The following is a 21719-nucleotide window of genomic DNA, read 5'->3' as shown; positions in this document are numbered from 1 at the left end:
TTTATTTTTTTATTTTTTTTATAATCAAATAAAATCGAATGTAAGTACATGCAGTTGTTTATTTTAATTATGGATCATAATACAATGCAATTCCAAATGCACTTTTATTTTAAAAGTAGCCACACAGTGAGAAAAAAGAAAGTGAGAAAAAATAAATCATGTATTGCGGAAAAAGTGATGCATCGATTTAAGATGCATCGCGATGCATCGTGAGGCATCGTTTAATCGAATCGAATCGAATCGTTGACAGATGAATCGTAATCGAATCGAATCGGGAGGCCAGTGAAGATTCACAGCCCTAGCAGATATGCGGTCGCTATGACAACCAGGTGTGGGCGGAGGTGAGTAAACTTGCTATGGAAACAGAGTCTATATCAAGTAGAGACGAGTAAGACCAGAGCCCTGTACCACGAAGCTCGATTAGTGGTTTAGCGAGGTAACTTCAGGTTTAACCCTGGTTTGGCCGTGCTACAAAGCTAGTTAACTTCTTACCGACATATATTTCCATAGCAACTTATGCTTCACACTTAACCTGGTCCGCAGCAGGTTAAGTTGCAAGGATAAGATTAGACCTTAAATACACCGCCCACGAACCAATCGAATCAGCAGTTTGGAAAAATGGCCAACCCCTTTCTGGACGAGTTTCCCATCGAGGAAGGAGCACGAATTGTAAGGGGGGGCTCTGAGGAGAGAAAGAGTGTTTCGTGACCGGCAGGATCCATTTGATCATTCAGAGGATTATCTGTACGAGAGATATCACTTCTCCAGTGACGGATTAAGATATTTGTGCGATTTGTTGCAGCCCCATCTTGCTAACGTGACCCTCCGTAGGCATGCCCTGTCTGTGCCACAGATGCTTTGCTACATTAATTAAGCCCTACTTACCACTTTGGAATATGTTTTTATATATTCATATTATATTCATATTCACAATATAACGAGAGCCACAACACACACACACGCGCGCGCTGCACACTTTTCACGAACACATTATCACCGGACGGTGAAATGTTGCCTTAGGACACATAACAACAAAACAACACGTGGGGCCACTGAGTAGCTTAACGTTACGTAGCAGCAACGTTATATTTCCAGACTCACCTGGTCTGGTCTGTACCCGTGTCAAGTGACTGCAGGTTGTTAGCAAGCAACAGCCACGAAGTTAGGCATAGCAGTGCCACCTAAAACAGGAAGTTGGGTTGTTCTGCCTTCAGAGTAAAAGCATACATTGTGTCACTTATGAGAAAAAAAATATTTTTTGAGCTGTGCAGGGCAAAAATGGTTAGAGAAGTATAATAGTATTAAAAAAATCTGATATATATATATTTTTTTACTCCTGCATTTTGCAGCTGCAACTGTGTTGCTTTTGGCCTGTATGATGTGATTGAACTTCATATTTCCAGCATCATTATATGAAATATGGAGATATGCGACTCTGCTGACAATAGCCTATATATGTGACCACAAAATAGGCTATTTTTTATAAATTAAATCTATGCCCGCACGTACCGTGTCGATTCAGTTCAGAAGCATTTTTTTATTTTATTATCATTCTTTTTTTTATTGATTAGCCTATAGGAATTATTCAATCAGTGCGACTAAACACATCATGAGATCATTATTATTCATTGAGCCTAAATGGTCTATACATACGGATTTTGGACTGAGATAGATTACACATTGCTTCCACAAAAGACATGCCGGTTTTGAGTTTATTGAGAGGGTGAATTGAGCTGCTGTAGATAGCCTACGTGGAGGTAGAAACCGCTCTTCAAAGAAATTACTGGTGTGGATAAAAGTGGTCACTTTAGACAGTCATTCGGGAACAGTAATAATATCCAACGCAGATTTTTATTTGCGGTTTCATTCAATGAGGAAATAGGCGTGTCTGGCGCGGTAGGAGTTGGAGCAGTCCATATTGCATTGTGATTGGCAGTTGTTAAAAACCACGCCTCTTTTGCGGGCACAAGCTCCAGTGCACGGGCATTTTCATGTGCACGAGCTCTCAGCTTGATTAGAAAAACCTGGTTCGAGTTAACGAGTGGCAATCGACGTTCGTAGTACAAGTTAACTACAATCGAGAAGGGACAGATCCTGGATCTTCTTATACAACATTCGTGGTATAGGGCCCAGGTCGAGTAGAGCTGTACTGTGCTGTTATACAGTATGTGGTGGAAATGAGCCATAACTGGCTCAGAGAGATTTTCCAGGTTCATCCATTGTGTCATGAGTTAACATGATGATAAACATCCAACCGGACGGACAAACCTGCCTTTATTTGTCACACAAACACCCACAACACATACATGCATTGTAGCCACACACACACACACCCCCATGCTGGTGAAATACAGTCTCTGCTTGTATAACCCAGACAAGGCATGTCCTCTCCTCCGTGGGTCAGTCAGGAGCAGTGGGCAGCGCACAGCGCCCGGGGAACATCTTCTGTCGTCGTCATCGCTGGTCAGGCGGCGATCTTCTTGTATGTTTTTAATGGGGGGTTCATATATGGGAAGGAAACCCCAGGGGAGCACAGGGAGAACATGCAAACTCCACACAGAAAGGCCCTTTTTGACACACCCTCTGCGCCGCAGCGTCCCAGGCGGGAATCGAACCCAGGACCTTCTTGTTGTGAGGCGACAGTGTTACCACTGCGCCAAATGAGACATGGTTTGCTTGTCCTCCATACAATTAGGACTATATCCTAATTAACACTCTCTCATTGATAAAAAACAAACAGACTCCTTCAGTCATGAAGACTGGCACACACATGGATGCACATGTACCTTTGTGACAACTGTTATTGGTTCAAGTTGTAATGTCTGATAAATGAATAATTAATCATGCATCAACATGATCTGATTGAATTGAAGCCAATAATGTTAAAACTCCAAGGCATGAAATTAAATTAATCTGTCACTCATTTTCAACTTAATAGAACAACTAATTTTAAACAATGGAAATGCATGTTTAATACAATGCTAAGCTACAGCATGTCATTTCAGGGCCATTCGCCCGGTCCTGCTGCTCCAGGGTTCTGTTGTGCTCGTTATTTGGGTGAATTTAGTTAGGTAAAATAAAATATTAATAATCCGAAAATTATTAATATTTCATAAAATTATTAAAATCAAATATGTAATCCTTGATAAGGATTAACCTAGGGGCACCACCGGCTTAATCGCCGGACCCAACTTTAATCACCGGTAGTCTATCTGAAGTGGGGGAGTTCTTAATCCTTAGGCAAAGTTCACCACCATTCTCACAAAGTCACTCTGAAACAGTTGAATTCTAATAAAAGTTGACAATATTTATTATATATAAAATAAAAGAGAGGTATTGGCAATACAGTCAATGAATTTAAGATATAACTAAGTTATATTCTAAACATTTCAATGCATGGGCGATAAGTGTGAGGTGGGGATATTTATCTGCATCGAAAGTGTAAGGCACCGGATGAACACTAGAGGGAGGCAGAGTGTGTGTGTGTGTGCGTGAGTGTGTGTGTGTGGGGAGCTCGCTAGCCTCTATTCAAAATGGCCGACCCGGAAGGATCGACTGGACACAAAATGGAGGATAAGGGAGTGTGTTCTCGGGCCAAAATGGCGATCGGCCCAAAATGGAGGATAAGGGAGTGTGTTCTCGGGCCAAAATGGCGATCGGCCCAAAATGGAGACTAAGGGAGTGTGTTCTCGGCACAAAATGGAGGTTAGCCGACTAGTAGCTATGTGTGTGTGTATTTATAGGGGAAAGGTTCGTGCCCGCGCTTACGCACGTGCCCGTGGGGGAGAAAATACGCTGTCTAGATAAAAACGGGGCCGTGAGGCGCTTGCTTCGCCACGGTTAGTTTTAACCGGCTTTGAACTGGCAAAACAAGTTCCTCTCGGCTCGTTTTCTATCTTAGATCCCCTCCGGGGATCGGTGAAGAATTAAATGGCTAGCTTTTAAACACTCGGGTTCAATAATGCAGGTATATGCACAATTACAGTCAGACACAAACAGTCACAGATTCATTTACAGTATCATATCAGTCAATCGTGTATCTATGGATATATATCATCTAACTCTAAACATTTCTAAGCCCGGACGTGAGTGATCAATTCAGTCTCTTACTTGGCTTGTTCGCTCAGCTCTGCAAACGCGGATGCAGTGGTTTGTTACGGTCGGTCTGGCAAGGTTTCTCCAGCAGGGAGGAGGGATGCTCGTGTAGCGGGCGTCTGCTGTCCCGGAAAGGAAGGAGCGGAGGAAGGAGCGGGGGGTTGAGAATAGGCAGTCGGACTCAGCTGGCCACGCTGGGTTCTTGCATCTGCTGTCGTCTCAGTGGAGGAAAGGGGGAATCTCACAGCTCGCTTCTTCGGGTTGAGGGCACTCGCCTGGTCTAGGCGATGCGGGTCGTTTTCAGGATATCACAGCCAGCTTAGCTCTGATGTAGGTCAGGCCTGGTTGCGGCCTTTGCTGCTCGGGTTCGAGGAGGGGGGAAGGGCGGCTTGTCTCGAGTTAACCGCACGTCCTGTTGCGACGATTTGTCACTTAGAACTTCTCAGGTGAGGACCTGTCTGCAGCGAACGCTACATAGGAACTGAAGTTTTCAGGCTTCAAGCCTGTATATGTTTTGGGGTGCAGGGCGTGTCTTTGCTGTGGTTTAGGCACACCGATTGGTTCACCTTATCTCGCTGCTGTGGGACAAAGGAGTCGGCTCGGTCCCCTGTGGTTCTTATCACGGGTGTGGTATTCAAATTGGCCAAATGGCCAGGTATGTGGGGGTTGTGTGCTCCCACTGTCTCCACATAGACCAGCCAGTATTCACACAACATGTCTTTCATTCAATGTCAGTGTTCGTTCAACATGTTGTTCATTCAATATCAATATTCATTCAATATCAGTGTTCATTCAACATCAATATTCATTCAATATCAATGTTCCTTCAATATCAATGTTCCTTCAATATGTCTGGCCCAACAGTTCCAATGGATATAATGATCATTTCACGTGTATCCCTTTCTTCCACCATCTGACAGGTCTATTCATAACTAGAAACAATTTATTTTCTGCTTTCGTTGCCTTCAGCCTTCTGATTTCACCCTTGCAAGTTTTTTCCACATTGTTGCACCAGGTTGCGTGTTTTCTAAATGCCTACCTATCGTGATCCTTATCCTTATAGATCCTTATATATCCTTATATTTATAGTGCTGCTCACACAGTGCCCATGCCCATGTGTAAACCATATATACTATTAATACAAATTTTAACTATGCTCTCATTGTACACACATAGGTGATTATATATGATTAATGATGTGATAGTTGTATACTGAATCAAATAAATGAAAATCCAGATCTCTCATTCACAAAACACAGGATTGTTGGGCAGGTCACATGGACTGATGCTGCTATTATGTTTTGAATATATATGTTACTAATATAATCGGGTGGCGGCGGGGGAGCGGCGTGGCGACCCACACAAACACAATCCATCAACTGAGGATGCAAACACCAATGACTGATTATGACATACCCACTGATGATGTCATGCCCCACACTCGTCAAGTGATGTCCAGAATCCATGTGTGGATTATTTTCTTTTCATAATACAAACTCATTGCTTCCAGCACCTTAAAGGGACAGCTCACCCTAAAATCCAAAATACATATTTTTCCTCTCACCTGTAGTGCAATTTATCCATCTATATCGTTTTGTGATAATTGCCTGAGTTTTGGAGATATCGGCCGCAGAGATGTCTGCCTTCCCTTGAATACAATGGAACTGGATGGCACTATGGGCCCTATTCTCCCACAGGCCTTAGGTGCAAAAACTGGCGTTAAACGCAAAAAAAAACATGCCTTGCACCTGCCTCGGGAAGATAGCAACATGGTTTTATGCCCCGAAATGCGCTTTACGCCAAAGAGGCATGGCGCAGTGTCAGAATAGGCCAGAATGGGCGTTTTGGCCTTAAATACCGGCCTAACGATATCTTCCGCCCTGGCGTTAATTTAGCGCTTAGCGCTTTTCAAAACCAGGCCTATTCAGTGCGCCGGTTGCGCGACTCTCCTCTGCCATCTCACTCTCTGTCCCCCCTCTCTCTCTCTCACTCCCTCGCGCATCAGACAGCAGACAGGCACAAAGCCACACATGTGAAAAAGGAGAGAAAGAAAGGTAGATAGAAATAATGTGTAATGTTAACGCAACATGCAATTGTAGAACATTTCAATATTGGACTAAATAAAATCTCTAAATCAAAACACAACCCTATGTGAAACATATATGTCATCCTGGTGGTATATATATCCCTCGCAGATTTAACGTAATTTAGGAGATGAGTGACAGCCGTAACTCTGTTCTACTGTGACTTCCTACTGTGATGTCGCTCCAATAAGACGACTTACTTCACATTTTCTTTTACAATAAAAACACATTTATGCAATGACTTAACATAATGTAGGCTATATTTATGTGCATCATCCTACCTGTGCAGCAGGGGAGAGAAAACGATATCATTCTGGACAAACTTTCACCAATCTAATCTCATCATGACATAGGGATAGGCAATATTTTTCTAGCCAATGCGTTTAGAACATTCTTTTCACTTTGATCTTACTATTCACCTTATTCACCACGCCCACTTTTTCTCTCTTCCGCGTTCAACGCAAACGTATTTGTTCTTCCGGTTCAGTGCTAGTTGCGAAGGCCACTAGTGGCTAATAATATTAGCCACTAGTTAGTTATGTTATATGGCAGTAAAATGCCACTGAATGACCAAATTGATATAACCGTTAACCATTTCGAGTAACACTGATTCCATACGGATCACCAGCGTTAGTTTGTTGTTTATAACGTGGCTATATTCATAACGTTTCTATCTCGGATGCGTTATTTCGAATCGCACATAGGTTACGCAACCTAACATTGGTGCGCAACCTAACGTCCACTCCACTAACGTCGTCTTAAGAGCACAATATTCCTGGAATGCAAGTTTAACTAAACAGTTACATATCCTCTGCATTCTACATAAAATTAAGATATTACGGGTTGTTTTATTTTGCATGTTACATACGTATTGGCCAAGATATGTTAGTTTATGGCGGAGTAATTCTGCCAGTTTAAATGCGGACTGTGCGCAGCCATCTTGCCTGCGGAGTTTTTGGCAAGTCAAAACGGAAATACTATTACAAAATGACGTAATGCGGAAGCGTCCATGTGTGAGCAAAGAATAAGGTGAATAGTGTAGCGTATTTACATGCTTGCAGTATTTAAATTGCAGTTAGATTGGTTTGAGAAGCATAATAATATGGAATAATAGCCTATATATGGAGACAGACAGACGGGGATGAAAGGGAGGGGGGGAGCAGAGCGCTTGGCTTTTCTGGCTTTACTGGATCGCTCCGTGGAATTGGAGCTTAAAAGGCAAGCTTGTGATTTGTTTACTGCACTTCCCCAATGAGCACATTGTGCATAATTTTACGCTTAAAAGGCGTGGTTATAATGCTTAACGCTTAGTTCACACAGAGAACCTACGCCTTGCCTTGCCTCAACCCACGCCTACGCTTGCAGACCTTGAGCTGGGCGTGAACCTATTACACGCTTTTGCGATCACACCACACGCCTTTGCACGCTGAACCTGGAGCCGAGTCACAAGCGCCTCTCCTCTCTCCTGACTGTATTTTTTCATGTGTGGTCCCGAATCATAGGTAAAATAAATCGGATATATTGAATGTTCTATTGATGCTGGATATGTATAACCAGGTCTGACTATAGTCGGACATTTTAGAGAGGTGATCTTGCAAAGAATATGTGCTGGCACAACAACATTGTCCATCTTGCTTCTTCGGTCGCTATTCTCTCTCATGAAGATTTGTTTGCAGACAGGGAGAAAGCCCCACGTGATAGCCACCCGTCAATCTCTCTCTCTCTCTCTCTGCCCAACACTGTTGTAGTAACTCCATTTTATTTTGAAATTCAGTTGACTTTGCCATTTCCCACGGATATTGTCGCGTTTTTCTTTCATGGCTTGACAGAAGAAGCCTGCCTGCACGCGCCTTGTCGGCTTGAAAATAGAACTCACGCCTAAACGATAAAATCGGCAAGGCACAGGCAAGGCGTGGGTACATGCAGGGTTCACGCTCAGGCGGCCGGTGTCCACAGCCTCGTTGACTAAAACGGACGCCTATTTAAAAGCATGGGTAAAGGCAAGGCATAGGCAAGGCTTGGGTCGCCGGTGTGAACCCAGCCTAAGGCCAGCTGTAGCGCCGACACCAAAATATCGAGTGTGCTGGTCCACACGCACTAATCTGCGCTGCGCCTGGCACTAAGCGCAGTTTTTAGGCCATTGCAATGATAGAGCCCTATATGTATTTTGGATTTTAGGGTGAGCTGTTCCTTTAATGTAGTCTACATTACTAGAGCCCCCATTTGATTTGATTTTGTCTCTCAGACCCAAACATGAGAATATTTGTATTGTTTGATATGATTTCGCCCATTGTGACTATCTGTATAGTTAGACTAGAGTTAATCTACGATCAGACCAGTCATTATTCTGCACTCTCCAATTGGTGTTAACTTGTTGAACAATAAATTAAATGATGAAAGACTAAGCCGGGTGGAGCGGTAGTGCATGCACATCCAAGGACCGAGACTTCGGGTAGGTGCTGAGTCGAAAAAATATAACAGTGAAACAAATGAAAAATCGCTCGCACACTACAAGGACTCCTTTTGGATAGCTTTATTGCACCAAGTGCAGTGGTAACGTTTCGAGCTCACTAGCTCTTCGTCAGACAGGTGTGAGATGAAGTGTCGCTATGCCATTTGATAGATTAAACTAGATGGCAAACAGCTGATTATTCAATTGATGCCCGGAAGTTGAAATGATGTGAAAATTTCATATCACGATTATAGTGACCAAAATTATCATGGTTATCAGTATTATCATGGTATTGTTAAAATGTGCTGAAAATGTCCAAAAAGTATAATACACTCACTGAAATCATTTCTCCAAGGCTGCATGTTTGCATCTGGGAGACGGTTGCCAACTTTGGTTGATGATGGACAGTATTTACCATGTTTTTCAAAGCACTGTAATCATGGTACCACAGTAATCACGGTACCATGGTTTTAATGATAATGAAAATTTGAAACGGTACGGTTAGCGTAAGGGATTTTATCATGGTTATCATTGAAAACCGGTTATTGTTTCATCCCTAGTTGACAGGCATATTTTGAGCGTGCGTGCAAGATATGAAGATGGGATAAAATGTGAAGCGAACTATGGAAGCATAATGTGCAGATTATAGTCTTCCTCACAGGAAATGCTACAGCGATATTCTACGTCTTTTAGGCCTTCACACTCACATAATGTCACAATTGCTCGAGTGACATCGTCATTGATGACAGGAGATCGGTTCGAGCCGGACAAACTCTGGTTGAGAATGCAAAGTGCCGAAAGCGTATGGCGCGCTAAGCGCAAGAGCATGTGGTCACACCACCCGGAGGAAAAAAAGTGTGCCCATGGTGCATCATCTCCAGAGTCTCCACCCTAGAAATGAGCGTGTGAAATTTGTAGTATACTTTATAAGGTGTGTCTGCCTGCCTCCATGTTCCAGGATCCAAGATACTCTGCTCATATGTTTTCTCCATCTTTCAAACATACAGTAACCATTAGGGGTGGGGGAAAAAATCGATTCACCTAAGTATCGCGATTTTTAATGTCACGATTTTTTGGATCGATCTTTTATTCCAGAATCGATAATCGCAAATAAAAAAAAAAAAAAAAAAAAAAAAATTTGGGTGCTTGCAGTCAGGCCACTCACTGAACAGCAGGCTAGGCGCCGCCTACTGGTTTACTAGTGGTTTTATTACTTTATTAGTTAGTCTGAAGTAATAATTACACTTCAGGGTTAAAGTGGGTGCATCTCATTGTAAAATTGGACTTCAAACGGCCCAAATCTGGCTTCAAACGGCCCAAATTTCATGCGCGTTGGCCCATATTGGCCTGGCCTGCTTGGTATCTAATGCCCGGCCTGAATTATGATCCCAGTCCGCCCCTGTTTTTAACTATATCGCCCAGCCCTACTCATGATATATAATATACAGTCTCTAGTGTATGATTCAACTTTTCCCATGTTCTAATCTAGTGTAAAAAAGCAAACAAACTGAAAAAATAAAAGAAAAAAATAAACAAAAATCGCAATAAATCGTAATATCGAATCGCAATAATCGTAGAATCGCAATACTTAAGAATCGCAATATAAATCGAATCGGCACCCAAGAATCGTGATAGTATCGAATCGGGAGATAAGTGAATCGCCACAGCCCTAGTAACCATGTCCTAATATCCTCATTATGTAGGACTGCCCTCCCCCTCTCTCTTCAGGATAAAGTTAGCTTATCTCATAATAACAGCCTCTCCATTCTCATTCTCCATTTAAAGGCTCATTTGCTCCAGCCATCGTCCCAACGGCCACCACAGCCCCCCTGGTAATGTGAACCCAGACTGCAGCCCAGGAATCATTCCTGAATAATTTGGGAGTCGGGTTTAGCTAACCACTAATAGTGTTAGTCATGCTTGAGTAATCCTGAATTAGCACTGGCCAGGAATTCAATAGCATGGGCCCGCGCGCCGCGGATATAGGAGATATGTGCAGGGCACTGCAGGCTAAGTGCTAATTTGTGCAGACATTCTGCCATCGTGTGTGTGCTGCTACTTTGGACCTGGGGGACCTGCTTGGACCTGGGGGACCTGCTTGGAGAAGATACAGGACCGTTTGCTTCAACGTTGTGACATCTTGTCATCACAAGTCAAGCTGCGGTGCATTCAGAGCAGGAGGATCAGAGTGGCACTGGCAAAATGGAGATGTTCTTGAAGTTATCAGTCATGCAGCAAACCAGTAGTTTTTTCACTCAGGACCCCTCTACTATCCTATTATATCCTGTACCAGTCAGCACTCCCGTTACCATGCTTGGGGCGAGGGGGGGAGGAGGAGGATGGGGTACATATGGTGGAGAGAGGGCAGATGAGGAGGAGAAGGGGGAGGGGTATGGGAAGAGGCAAAAAGCGGGCGGAGGGGGAGAAAGAGGGGAGAGGGTGCAGAACTGTGTCAGCATATGAGAGAGCGATTCCTCAAATAGGCCGTAGCCTGGAGGGTGTGATGGACTGGAGCTTCAGCACACACACACACACACACACACACACACACACACACACACACACACACACAGGCACAATGACACACAAACAGCCACACATATCCACACATTATTGTGCAGGAGACCAAGGTATGACGAGTCTGGAAGGAGGGCGCAGCGTGCCGCATGCGAGCAGGGGGATGACATTTAAACCTACAGTAAAATTAGAGAGAGGTTGAGATGCATACCTCAGCAGTTCTAAATGCCCAGGAGTCTTTAGCGGGGTGCTCTCTCTTTCTCTCTCTCTCTCTCTCTCTCTCTCTCTCCCTCGCTCTCTTTCTCTCTCTCTGGCACTCTGTCCCTCGCTCACTCATGCTCTCTCGCACTCTCTCTCACACACACACACACACATGCATGCTCTTTGTCTCTGTCTCTCTTTCCCCTCCTATTAAGGATATTAGGGAGTAAAAGAAAATTCTGATATTGATATATCGGCCGATATATATACAGTGATATATATCGATATATATATATACTGTATATATATATATATATATATATATATACTGTATATATATATATATATATATATATATATATACAGTATATATATATATACAGTATATATATATATATATATATATATATATATATATATATATATATATATATATATATATATACCGGTATATATATATATGTATATATATATATATACATTATTTATTATAGATAGATAGATGGGGGGGAGAAAGGAAGCAGAAGCAAGGAAGCGCCAAGTTGAAAAAGTGAAGCCCAGTTGGGGTCAAGTTGGGAGGCGCCAAGTGGGGGGCCAAGGAGGCCAAGTTGGAAAGCGCCGAGTTAAGACCAAGGTCGAAGGCCAGGCCGAGTTGGGAAGCACCAGCCGCAAGTCGCTGTAAGTCACTAAAGGTCGAGGGCCAGAAAAGTATAGTCCAATTATTGGTGCCCGCAAGTCAAAAGCCAGGCCAAGTTGGGAAGCGCCAGCTGCGAGTCGTTGCTGTAAGAAGCCAAGTTGAAGGCCAGATCTTACTGTAAAATTATTCGTCATTTCCTAGTCAAAGTAAGGCAAAGTAATGGATCGATCTCAATTAACCACCGGTAATTGGATCTTCTCTTTGGGGGGATTCTCTATCCTAGCCTATACAGATGCCCTCCTCTCACCTCAAGAGGAGAGCCACCTTTCAATGGAGTCATACGCCAAAGTATTTGCCATGCATGCCGTTTGCTAAATAAAGTTTGTTAAATCCTACCAACTGGCCTCTCATGATTGAAGACATTGATGACCAAATTTCAAGCATAAGGCCATATTTGCATAACCTGATCAGCCCGTGACGTCAGTCAAGTTCAAGTATGACGTCAGCTATGTCGTCATCAGTCAAGTCCAAGTATGACGTCCGCTATGACGTCAGATATGACGTCAGTTTATTATATATATATATATATATATATATATATATATACATATATATATGCCGATACAAATATATCTGTGATAGGCCACTATCGGCCGGTATCGGCTAACCGATATATTGGTCGGGCTCTACTTCCTATCCCTTTCTTTCTCTCATTTTCTCTGTCTCTCACACTCACTCACTCTCTCACACACACACACACACACACACACACACACACACACACACACACACACACACACACACACACACACACACACACACACACACACACAGCACAGGCTGAGAGAGTGAACATCCTCTACACAGACTGCCAAACTGACGCAACACTTTTCAAGCAATTCATTTGTCACAGTGATGAAACACCGATGGATCTCAGGACCATCAGCATAATGAGTTCACAAAGAATTGCCTAAAAGATTTGTTCATTCTCCCCTCTAGACTTTGACCAAATTCCGAAGCCTGGTTGTGGGTGGCATTTGCATTTGTCCCAGGTGTGCAGTATGATATGTGTGCTTGTGTGTAGTGCATATGATCCTCTAATGCCTCCATTTGTTTGGATCCTTCCTCAGTACAGGACACAGTGGGGCCACAACGAGACAGGTACAGGTGTTGCCTTATATTCAGAGGCCTATCTTGGCTATTCACTGGAGCAAGTCAGAAGACTGCAGACTGTCTGGCAAATTAAAACTTCAAAAAGTCAATAGTGAGCATACATAATGTTGTTTACCCACCCACCCACACATATATGATCTAGACAATTTATAATTTGTCCTCACAAGCTCTTCTCCTCCATCCCACCCCTTGCTGGTGTGTGCATTAGGGGTGTCAACGGTTACAACATTTTCTAAATGTGTACACGGGACCTTTTGGCAGCATGTAACATGTAAACATCTTTCCAGTTATGGGCGAAACACGGTTTTGGTCTATATAGCTAATTTCACCTTTTCATAACAACTGTAGGGGGGGGGGGGCATTTTTTATATAACTCGCCCGTTTAGAGTAAAATCGATGATAGAAAAGGGGGTGATTGACAGATCGCCTGTCCAGTGATCACGCAGCTTGCCAATCACGGACCAATAGCAGGCGGAGCTGCGGCTCTGGGAAACTCCAATCTCACGTGAGGTGCGGAAGGACTCAACCCATTCTCTCCCACTCTGCTGACGAAAAATCAAGATGGTGACGGCCACCGTTTGAACTCCGCCAGGAAAAGGAAATATATGATTTATGTCTATGGGTCGATCACATCAAAAGATCAAAAGCAGCAGCTGTCAATTGATATAAACCAGCTGTCTGACATTTGTGTCATTGCGATGCAGGTGGAGTGACGAGACCTATAAGCATGTGGAATAATCCTTCCTTCCTTCCACAATTCTGGACACACACCACTAATCAGACATCTATTAAAAATATGACAGATTGGCTTGGAAACATGTGCAGGCAGAGAGCTCAACAACATTTCCACCATCCCAACATCAACCTGGTGAAATTCAAAAGTACACATCTTATCATTCATGATGTATTCTTTTATAAGCACATCAGAGACTTGGAGTTGACAGTACCATACAGAGCAATTTAGAGAGAAAGTGGCGTCAGCGGAGGACCAAAATGCGTGACTCATTATAGCCAATGAACAGCCAGGAAGGGGTCTCACGCTACTTTTGAATGCTAAAATAAAGCTGATAATGTACAATTTGATTCTTTAAAAAAACACCCTTTCAAAGTACAACACAAACTGTCCATTTTGCTGCAACTCGACAGTGCTGCTTAATCCAGGACCTTACTTCCTGGAACTCTTGAGAGTAAAAAACTGGTCCATTGGAGTGAATGGAGATGTCGCGACTCGCGACTCTTCTATATACATGACTCAGGTACCATCCATGTTCTCTCTAAGTTTGGAGACTTGTTTAGGATTCGTGCCTGCAGCTCTGCACTGTGGAATGGGCTGCTGTTGGATGCTGTTCGGGATAAAAGAGGCAGTAAAATGGCACTTGTTATGTCATCACCACTACCGTGTGTGTGTGTGTGTGTTTGTGTGTGTGTGTGTGTGTGTGTGTTTGTGTGTGTGTCTGTGTGTGTGTGTGTGTGTGTGTGTGTCTGTGTGTCTGTGTGTCTGTGTGTGTGTGGCGGGGGGGCAGACATGTTCTCTCACCCTCTCATTTCACTCAGTCTCCTCTCATCCTACCACTGTCACTCCTCTTCCTCCTCCTCCTCCTCCTCCTGCCCTCATCACTCTGTCACTCCTGCCCTCATCACTCTGTCACTCCTCCCCTCATCACTCTGTCACTCCTCCTCCTCCTCCCATCATCACTCTCTGCCTGTCACCTCCCACCACCAGACATCCTGTCTGGGAACAGTCTGCATCGCTTCCTCTGTCGGCCCGTGACTTTATGCCCACTCTACCTAAACAGAACTGTTAAGATCCTTAGGATATGCCAATGGGCATGGCTATATCCATAACGCATAGTCGCATACCTCACTTCAGTTGGCTGCGCGTTTCACACATTTCAGAAATAGAACATGTTCATGTTCTATGCCATGGCATTTGAGACTGTGTGCTTGCATGGGATGGAAGTCCATGTGTGTGTGTCTTCATAAGTACAGTAGACGCACGCATGTTACACATATAGTGGTGTGAGTCTGTGGTTAAGTTAAGTTAAGTTATCCTTTATTTATCCCCATTGGGAAATTCATCCTCTGCATTTGACCCATCCTCTACTAGGAACCTTCCTAGAACTAGGAGCAGTGGGCAGCCGCAGTGCAGCACCCCTTGGTCAGTGGCACTGACAGGAATATGAACCCTAACATACATGTCTTTGATGGTGGGAGGAAACCGGAGCACCTGCAGAAACCCCACACGAACACGGGGAGAACATGCAAACTCCACACAGAAAGGACCTGGGATGGACCATGCAGGGTTCGAACCCGGGACCTTCTTGCTGTGAGGCAACAGTACTAACCACTGAGCCACCGTGTCGTGGTCTTAATTTCAATTGTCGCAGCAACAGTGTGTCCTTGTTGCATCTCAAATCCTTCCAACTGAATTCCTCTGTGGCCGGTCGGTGACAAGTGTGCAGTGGCAGTGCTGTGAGCTGTCTGTAACATGCAGCGTGAGTCTGTGCTGTGAGCTGTCTGTAACACGCAGCGTGAGTCTGTGCTGTGACTGCTGTCTGTAACATGCAGCGTGAGTCTGTGCTGTGAGCTGTCTGTAACACGCAGCGTGAGTCTGTGCTGTGACTGCTGTCTGTAACACGCAGCGTGAGTCTGTGCTGTGACTGCTGTCTGTAACACGCAGCGTGAGTCTGTCCTTTGTCTCAGTGCTGTGAGCTGTCTGTAACACGCAGCGTGAGTCTGTGCTGTGACTGCTGTCTGTAACACGCAGCGTGAGTCTGTGCTGTGACTGCTGTCTGTAACACGCAGCGTGAGTCTGTGCTGTGACTGCTGTCTGTAACACGCAGCGTGAGTCTGTGCTGTGACTGCTGTCTGTAACACGCAGCGTGAGTCTGTGCTGTGACTGCTGTCTGTAACACGCAGCGTGAGTCTGTGCTGTGACTGCTGTCTGTAACACGCAGCGTGAGTCTGTGCTGTGACTGCTGTCTGTAACACGCAGCGTGAGTCTGTGCTGTGAGCTGTCTGTAACACGCAGCGTGAGTCTGTGCTGTGACTGCTGTCTGTAACACGCAGCGTGAGTCTGTGCTGTGACTGCTGTCTGTAACACGCAGCGTGAGTCTGTGCTGTGACTGCTGTCTGTAACACGCAGCGTGAGTCTGTGCTGTGACTGCTGTCTGTAACACGCAGCGTGAGTCTGTGCTGTGACTGCTGTCTGTAACACACAGCGTGAGTCTGTGCTGTGACTGCTGTCTGTAACACGCAGCGTGAGTCTGTGCTGTGAGCTGTCTGTAACACGCAGCGTGAGTCTGTGCTGTGACTGCTGTCTGTAACACGCAGCGTGAGTCTGTGCTGTGACTGCTGTCTGTAACACGCAGCGTGAGTCTGTCCTTTGTCTCAGGGTGAGACAGGGGACTTATTTCTGGAGAGGAAGTGGCCCGTCTCCCCCCCCCCCCACTCCAGCATATGGCTTCTCATGCATTTTAATATCTCACTGTCCTCCGCACGTCAAAAAAAAACAGGACAGCCCAGAGTCCAAGGACGGAGAAGTAGTCTGAAATAGAGACATGTGTCCGTTGGGGTCACTCTTGACAGACAGGGGGGAGGGAGGGAGGGGACACGATAGATAGAGGGACAGAGAAAAGGAGCATTGATTGAAAAAGAAGGGACGAGGGAGAAGAAGAAGAGGGATGAACAGGGTTGACTAGGGGCACCGGGCGCAGCTGTCAATACTCGCGCTGATACTTGGCCCAGGCCATCCGCATACCACGCATTCCATTTTGTATTGTCATGTATTGTTTAAATGTAGGGTTTTGTTTGTGTGTGGGCTCCACTCGCTGTGTGTGTGGGCTATGAGCTGTTTGTACAGTACAGCAAGAGACTAATCCACTTGCTTTCACAGCATTTAACTGCGTGCATTTCATGTCGCCGCGTAATTGAATTATTAGCTCTTTCAGAATGGACTGGTGGTACTAGAGGGGAAGATCCTCCCGCTCCCCAGTGCACACGTGTCATCCACTACTCGCGGCTCGTGGTGTTTGTTTGTGTGTGTGTGTGTGTGTGTGTGTGTGTGTGTGTGTGTGTGGGAGGAAGGGGGGGGATTTGTTAAGCAGGTCACCCCCCCCCCCCCAGCCTCTCTGTGTACATGAGTCTGTCTCACCACCATGATGTGCTAATGCTAAGCTCACCATCATCACAAAAGGTATTGCTCTTCTGCCTTTTGTTTTTTTAGCATCACAGTGGTACAGTAGGATTGGATGCGTTTTTATTTTCAAATCTTTTTTATTGCGTTTTCAGTTTTACAAAAGATAATTTAAACTACAAAGAAAAGGGACAATCAGATCAGCGGGTTTGGATGTGTTTTTATTAACAGCTTGTCTCCTGGTAGGGTCCATGGCAGTTTTTCCACAACTGTTGACTATATTGGTTTCATGCATTGCTCTGTATTGTAGTCCTGTTGTGGATTCTCCTGTTGCATCTGTCAAAAGAAAGATTTCTTTGGTGCTCATTATAGATGGGGATTTATATGTATAGGAATGCAGAGATTTTCATTTTGCTTGCAAGGCAGCCTCACTATGCTACCCTGCTACTTAGGAAATGCAGATAGAATATGATAGAGATGTTATGTTACAATGTATCGATATATGAATGTATCACTTTCATCTTATACAGCACTCAATCTGTTATCTGCCTGCCATGTGTATATCGTGTCTTTTATCTACGCTCATCATATTTTAATGATGCTGCTGTTTGCCATCATGCCATGCCTGTTGTTTTGATCTGAGTATGATCTTTTAGAATGTTATGTCTCTTTTATGCACAGTACGACGATGACCTTGGGTGTTCTGAAAGGCATCTCCAAATAAAATGTATTATTATTATTTCTTCTTCTTCTTCTTCTTCTTCTTCTTCTTATTATTATTATTATCATCAACTTATCGACTTTCCTGTAATGGTCAAGCCAGTGTGTTTGTGTGTGTGCACGCACATGCATGTGTTTCTATCTACGCGCGCGCGCATGTGTGTTTATGTGTTTGATGGGCAGTGCTCCAGTGTGGCCCAGCAGCAGTGTGGTGCTCCAGACTGGATTAAGGTCTCGCTTGGATGGGGCTGTGCGGCTGGGCTCCATTTGGAAAGTTCAGGATTTGGATTTGAGACAGAAGGGGGGGGGGGGGGGGGGGGTGTTATGCTATCCCTCTGATGAGACAGGGCCAAGCGATGCAGTGCTAAGATGACAGGAGAGAGGGAGGGAGGGTGAGAGAGAGGGAGCAAGAAACAGAGAGAGAGAAAAACACAGTGGAGTGAAGCTGTTCCTTACGATACATGATCTTTTTGGATTGAGTTTCCACATCTAGAAAAATAGAAAATGTGCATTTGTACGTGTATGTGTGTATGCGCACTTATTTACAAGTGTCTACTGTATCTCTGGAGGTGCGTGTCCCTCCGTGTGGAGCATGGTTGTTCTTCATTTCTCCGTCTCTGTACAATTCGACCATTTTTTGTTTGTTTTTGTGTTTCTGCAGAACGGCCCATGCCAGGACAAAAAGTGATGCTGCAGAACAGGCTGCCATCGCTGCTGTCCAGGACTCTGAAATCGCCAGGGCGGTTGCGAGGGAGCTCGCCCCCAACTTCCACCAACCAGGTAAACTTCAGGAACATGCCATGATGCAATGCTCAACACTATCTATTCTAACGCATGTCAATATTGGTCAAGTTCTGGCGCCGAGTTAGGTGCATACTAGGGATGGCACGATACCACTTTTTCCATGTCCTATCCGATACCGATACGATACACCGATCACACACACACACACACACACACACACACACCCACACACACACACACAAGCATACACACAAATACAGACTGTCCTACCTGAATCACACACGTGCACGCGCATACACACACACACACACACACATGCGCATACACACAAATACAGACGTACCTGTATCACACACACGCGCGCACGCACAGACACACACACACACACACACACACACACACACAAGCATACACACAAATACAGACCTACCTGTATCACACACACACACACACACACACAAATACAGACCTACCTGTATCACACACACACACACACACACACACACACACACACACACACACACGCATACACACACACACACACACACACAAGCGTACATACACACACACACAAGCATACACACAAATACAGACCTATCTGTATCACACACACACACACACACACACACAAGCATACACACACATACAGACCTACCTGCATCACACACACACACACACACACACACACACACACACACAAGCATACACACAAATACAGACCTACCTGTATCACACACACATACACACACACACACACACACACACACACACACACACACTCACACTCACACACACACACACACACACACACACACACACACACAAGCATACACTCAAATACAGACCTACCTGTATCACACACACGCACGCACACACACACACACAAAAGCATACACACAAATACAGACCTACCTGTATCACACACACACGCATGCACGCGCGCGCACACACACACATACGCATACACACAAATACACAGCAGCCGCCAGATGAAAGTCAGTGACAGAGCAGACTGCAGGTGTAAATGGAGTGGAGGGTTGAGGAGGTCAGTTGAACTCACTCCACACTTTGAAACACAATACTCTGACTATTTCAATGGCTAGCTTTTCAATGTGCATGAATGCTAGCCCTGGCAGGTCTCATGGCTCTTAAAGCAAGAAAAGGCTCGCACAAAAATCAAGTGGCAGTCCTCCTTGGTAGGCCTGTTGGCTTGGGGTAGGGTTGGGGAGGGGAGGGGGGTGGGGTGTTTACCTCCAACAGAGGTCCACTTACCCAGCTAAAGAGGAGAAACAAATGATTTGGCTATTCTAACATCCTCCCCTCTAACAACTCCCTCTCTCCCTCCTTTAGCTACTGCTTCCTCGAACAACCAATTTGTCCATTCTAAGCACATTTAGCTGAGGCATTGGGTAATTGGGAATTGGCCTGTACTTGACATATACAGTACTGTATTTGGACCGGTACTGGGGACGCGTCTGAGTCTCAGTAATGAGCTTGTTCTGGGGTTGTGTGCTCTATAGTGTAATCGAAGAGCAGAGCTATTGAGGAAGATTTCTAAGACCACAATGAACTACTGTGTTTGTGCTTTGAAAAAGCACTATACTGTATTCTGGATCAAGGCCTGGTCTTTGCTCTCAAAGGCCTGCTGTTGTAGCAGCTCTGAAATACTTACAAAAACAATCTGCTGTAAATCTGCCCCAAAAATATCCTGTTAATGTGAAGAGAAACATGTTTTTGTGTTCCGTTACGTTATTAGGTTATGTTTTTACGGTCTGTCAGGGGCCAAGGAAGAGCACATTAAATTTTGGCACGGATCCGATCCGGGGTAGGGCAAGGAAGGGGATGTAACTATGGATAGGAAGGTCGTAGAGACTCAGGATTCGAGGGGTGGGTAGGGGGAGTGGCTAGCTGTATCTGGGTGGTGTGAGGGGGCATGGTCAGGAAAGGGGCGGGCCTAGGTTAAAACGGCCGTAGCTAAGGATAGGAAGATCGGAGAGAGTCGTGATTCAAGGCGTGTGTAGGGGGAGTGGCTGGGGGGATGTGGTTGGGTCAGGGATCTGAACCGGGAAAAAATGTGCATATCATAGCAGACTGGAGTATTGGCCTATCTTACACATCATGTCAAACTTGTGCCTGGGTCTATTGGTCAAGGAAAGCTACGCAGAAGTCCTGCTCCTAATACCAAGCCCTTATCAGCTTACAGGCACAGAGTGCCAAACTACTGTCTACAGTAGCTCAGAGTGTAGGATGTCAACTCAACTCTGTTTAGTTTATTTACAACGTAAGCTGAGTTTTACAAGGCAATAGCTGAGATGTAATACTACATAAATAGTGAGGCTTGGAGATCCTATTCGGGCTGCAGGTGGGGTCAGGGGTCAAGCAAAAGGACAGGGAGAGGCCAGAAAGGTTGGACACGGGTCAGTTACAGTAAGCGTTCCCATGTTGTGTTTTCAAGCTGAGAGAGAGGGGATGGGATGAACAGACTTTATCTATGTTTTAAGCCAGAAACATGCTTCAACGTGAGCCTTGAGTTGGGACGGCAGCAGCTAGACAATACATACTCCAACATCAGCTTGATGAGGGGGTCCCAGGGGAGTCTGTGTGATTTCACAATTTTTTTACGTATGTTTTTTTTTATTTAATTTTATGTTAGAAATAAATTAATTGATTAATTCATTCATTCATTCATATATATATATATATATATATATATATACACACAAACACAGACACACACATTATAGTATTGTGCTGTAACTGTTCACATCAGCTGCGTCGATCCAACGGCCCGTCACATTTCCGGGGAGCTGCATGCTGACAGGCTCAGGCACGGCGTAACCCTACGGCGGGCACGGTGAAGGCTTTGATGTCTGAGTATAAGTTATCCTATAGAATATTTTTTTATATATTTTATTTTGCAATTTTCAGAACAGAAAAAACAAACGAACAGATAAACACACA

General features: G+C 44.7%; 1 protein-coding gene across 1 annotated transcript in view; it reads left to right on the top strand.

Annotated features, from left to right (window-relative positions):
- Window positions 1-21719, top strand: part of jph1a (junctophilin 1a) — a gene marked incomplete at both ends in the record, with an annotated part of 78306 nt that overhangs the window by 38586 nt on the left and 18001 nt on the right. The window contains one exon of the mRNA XM_083658775.1: window positions 18676-18794. Coding sequence (XP_083514901.1) covers window positions 18676-18794 — 119 coding nt within the window. The remainder of the gene's footprint in view (window positions 1-18675; window positions 18795-21719) is intronic.

This window comes from Poromitra crassiceps (genome assembly GCF_964638095.1).
Source record: "Poromitra crassiceps genome assembly, chromosome: 2".
Lineage (NCBI taxonomy): Eukaryota > Metazoa > Chordata > Actinopteri > Beryciformes > Melamphaidae > Poromitra > Poromitra crassiceps.
Note: the sequence above shows the minus strand (reverse complement) of the source record. Positions and strands in the feature narration are given on the sequence as shown.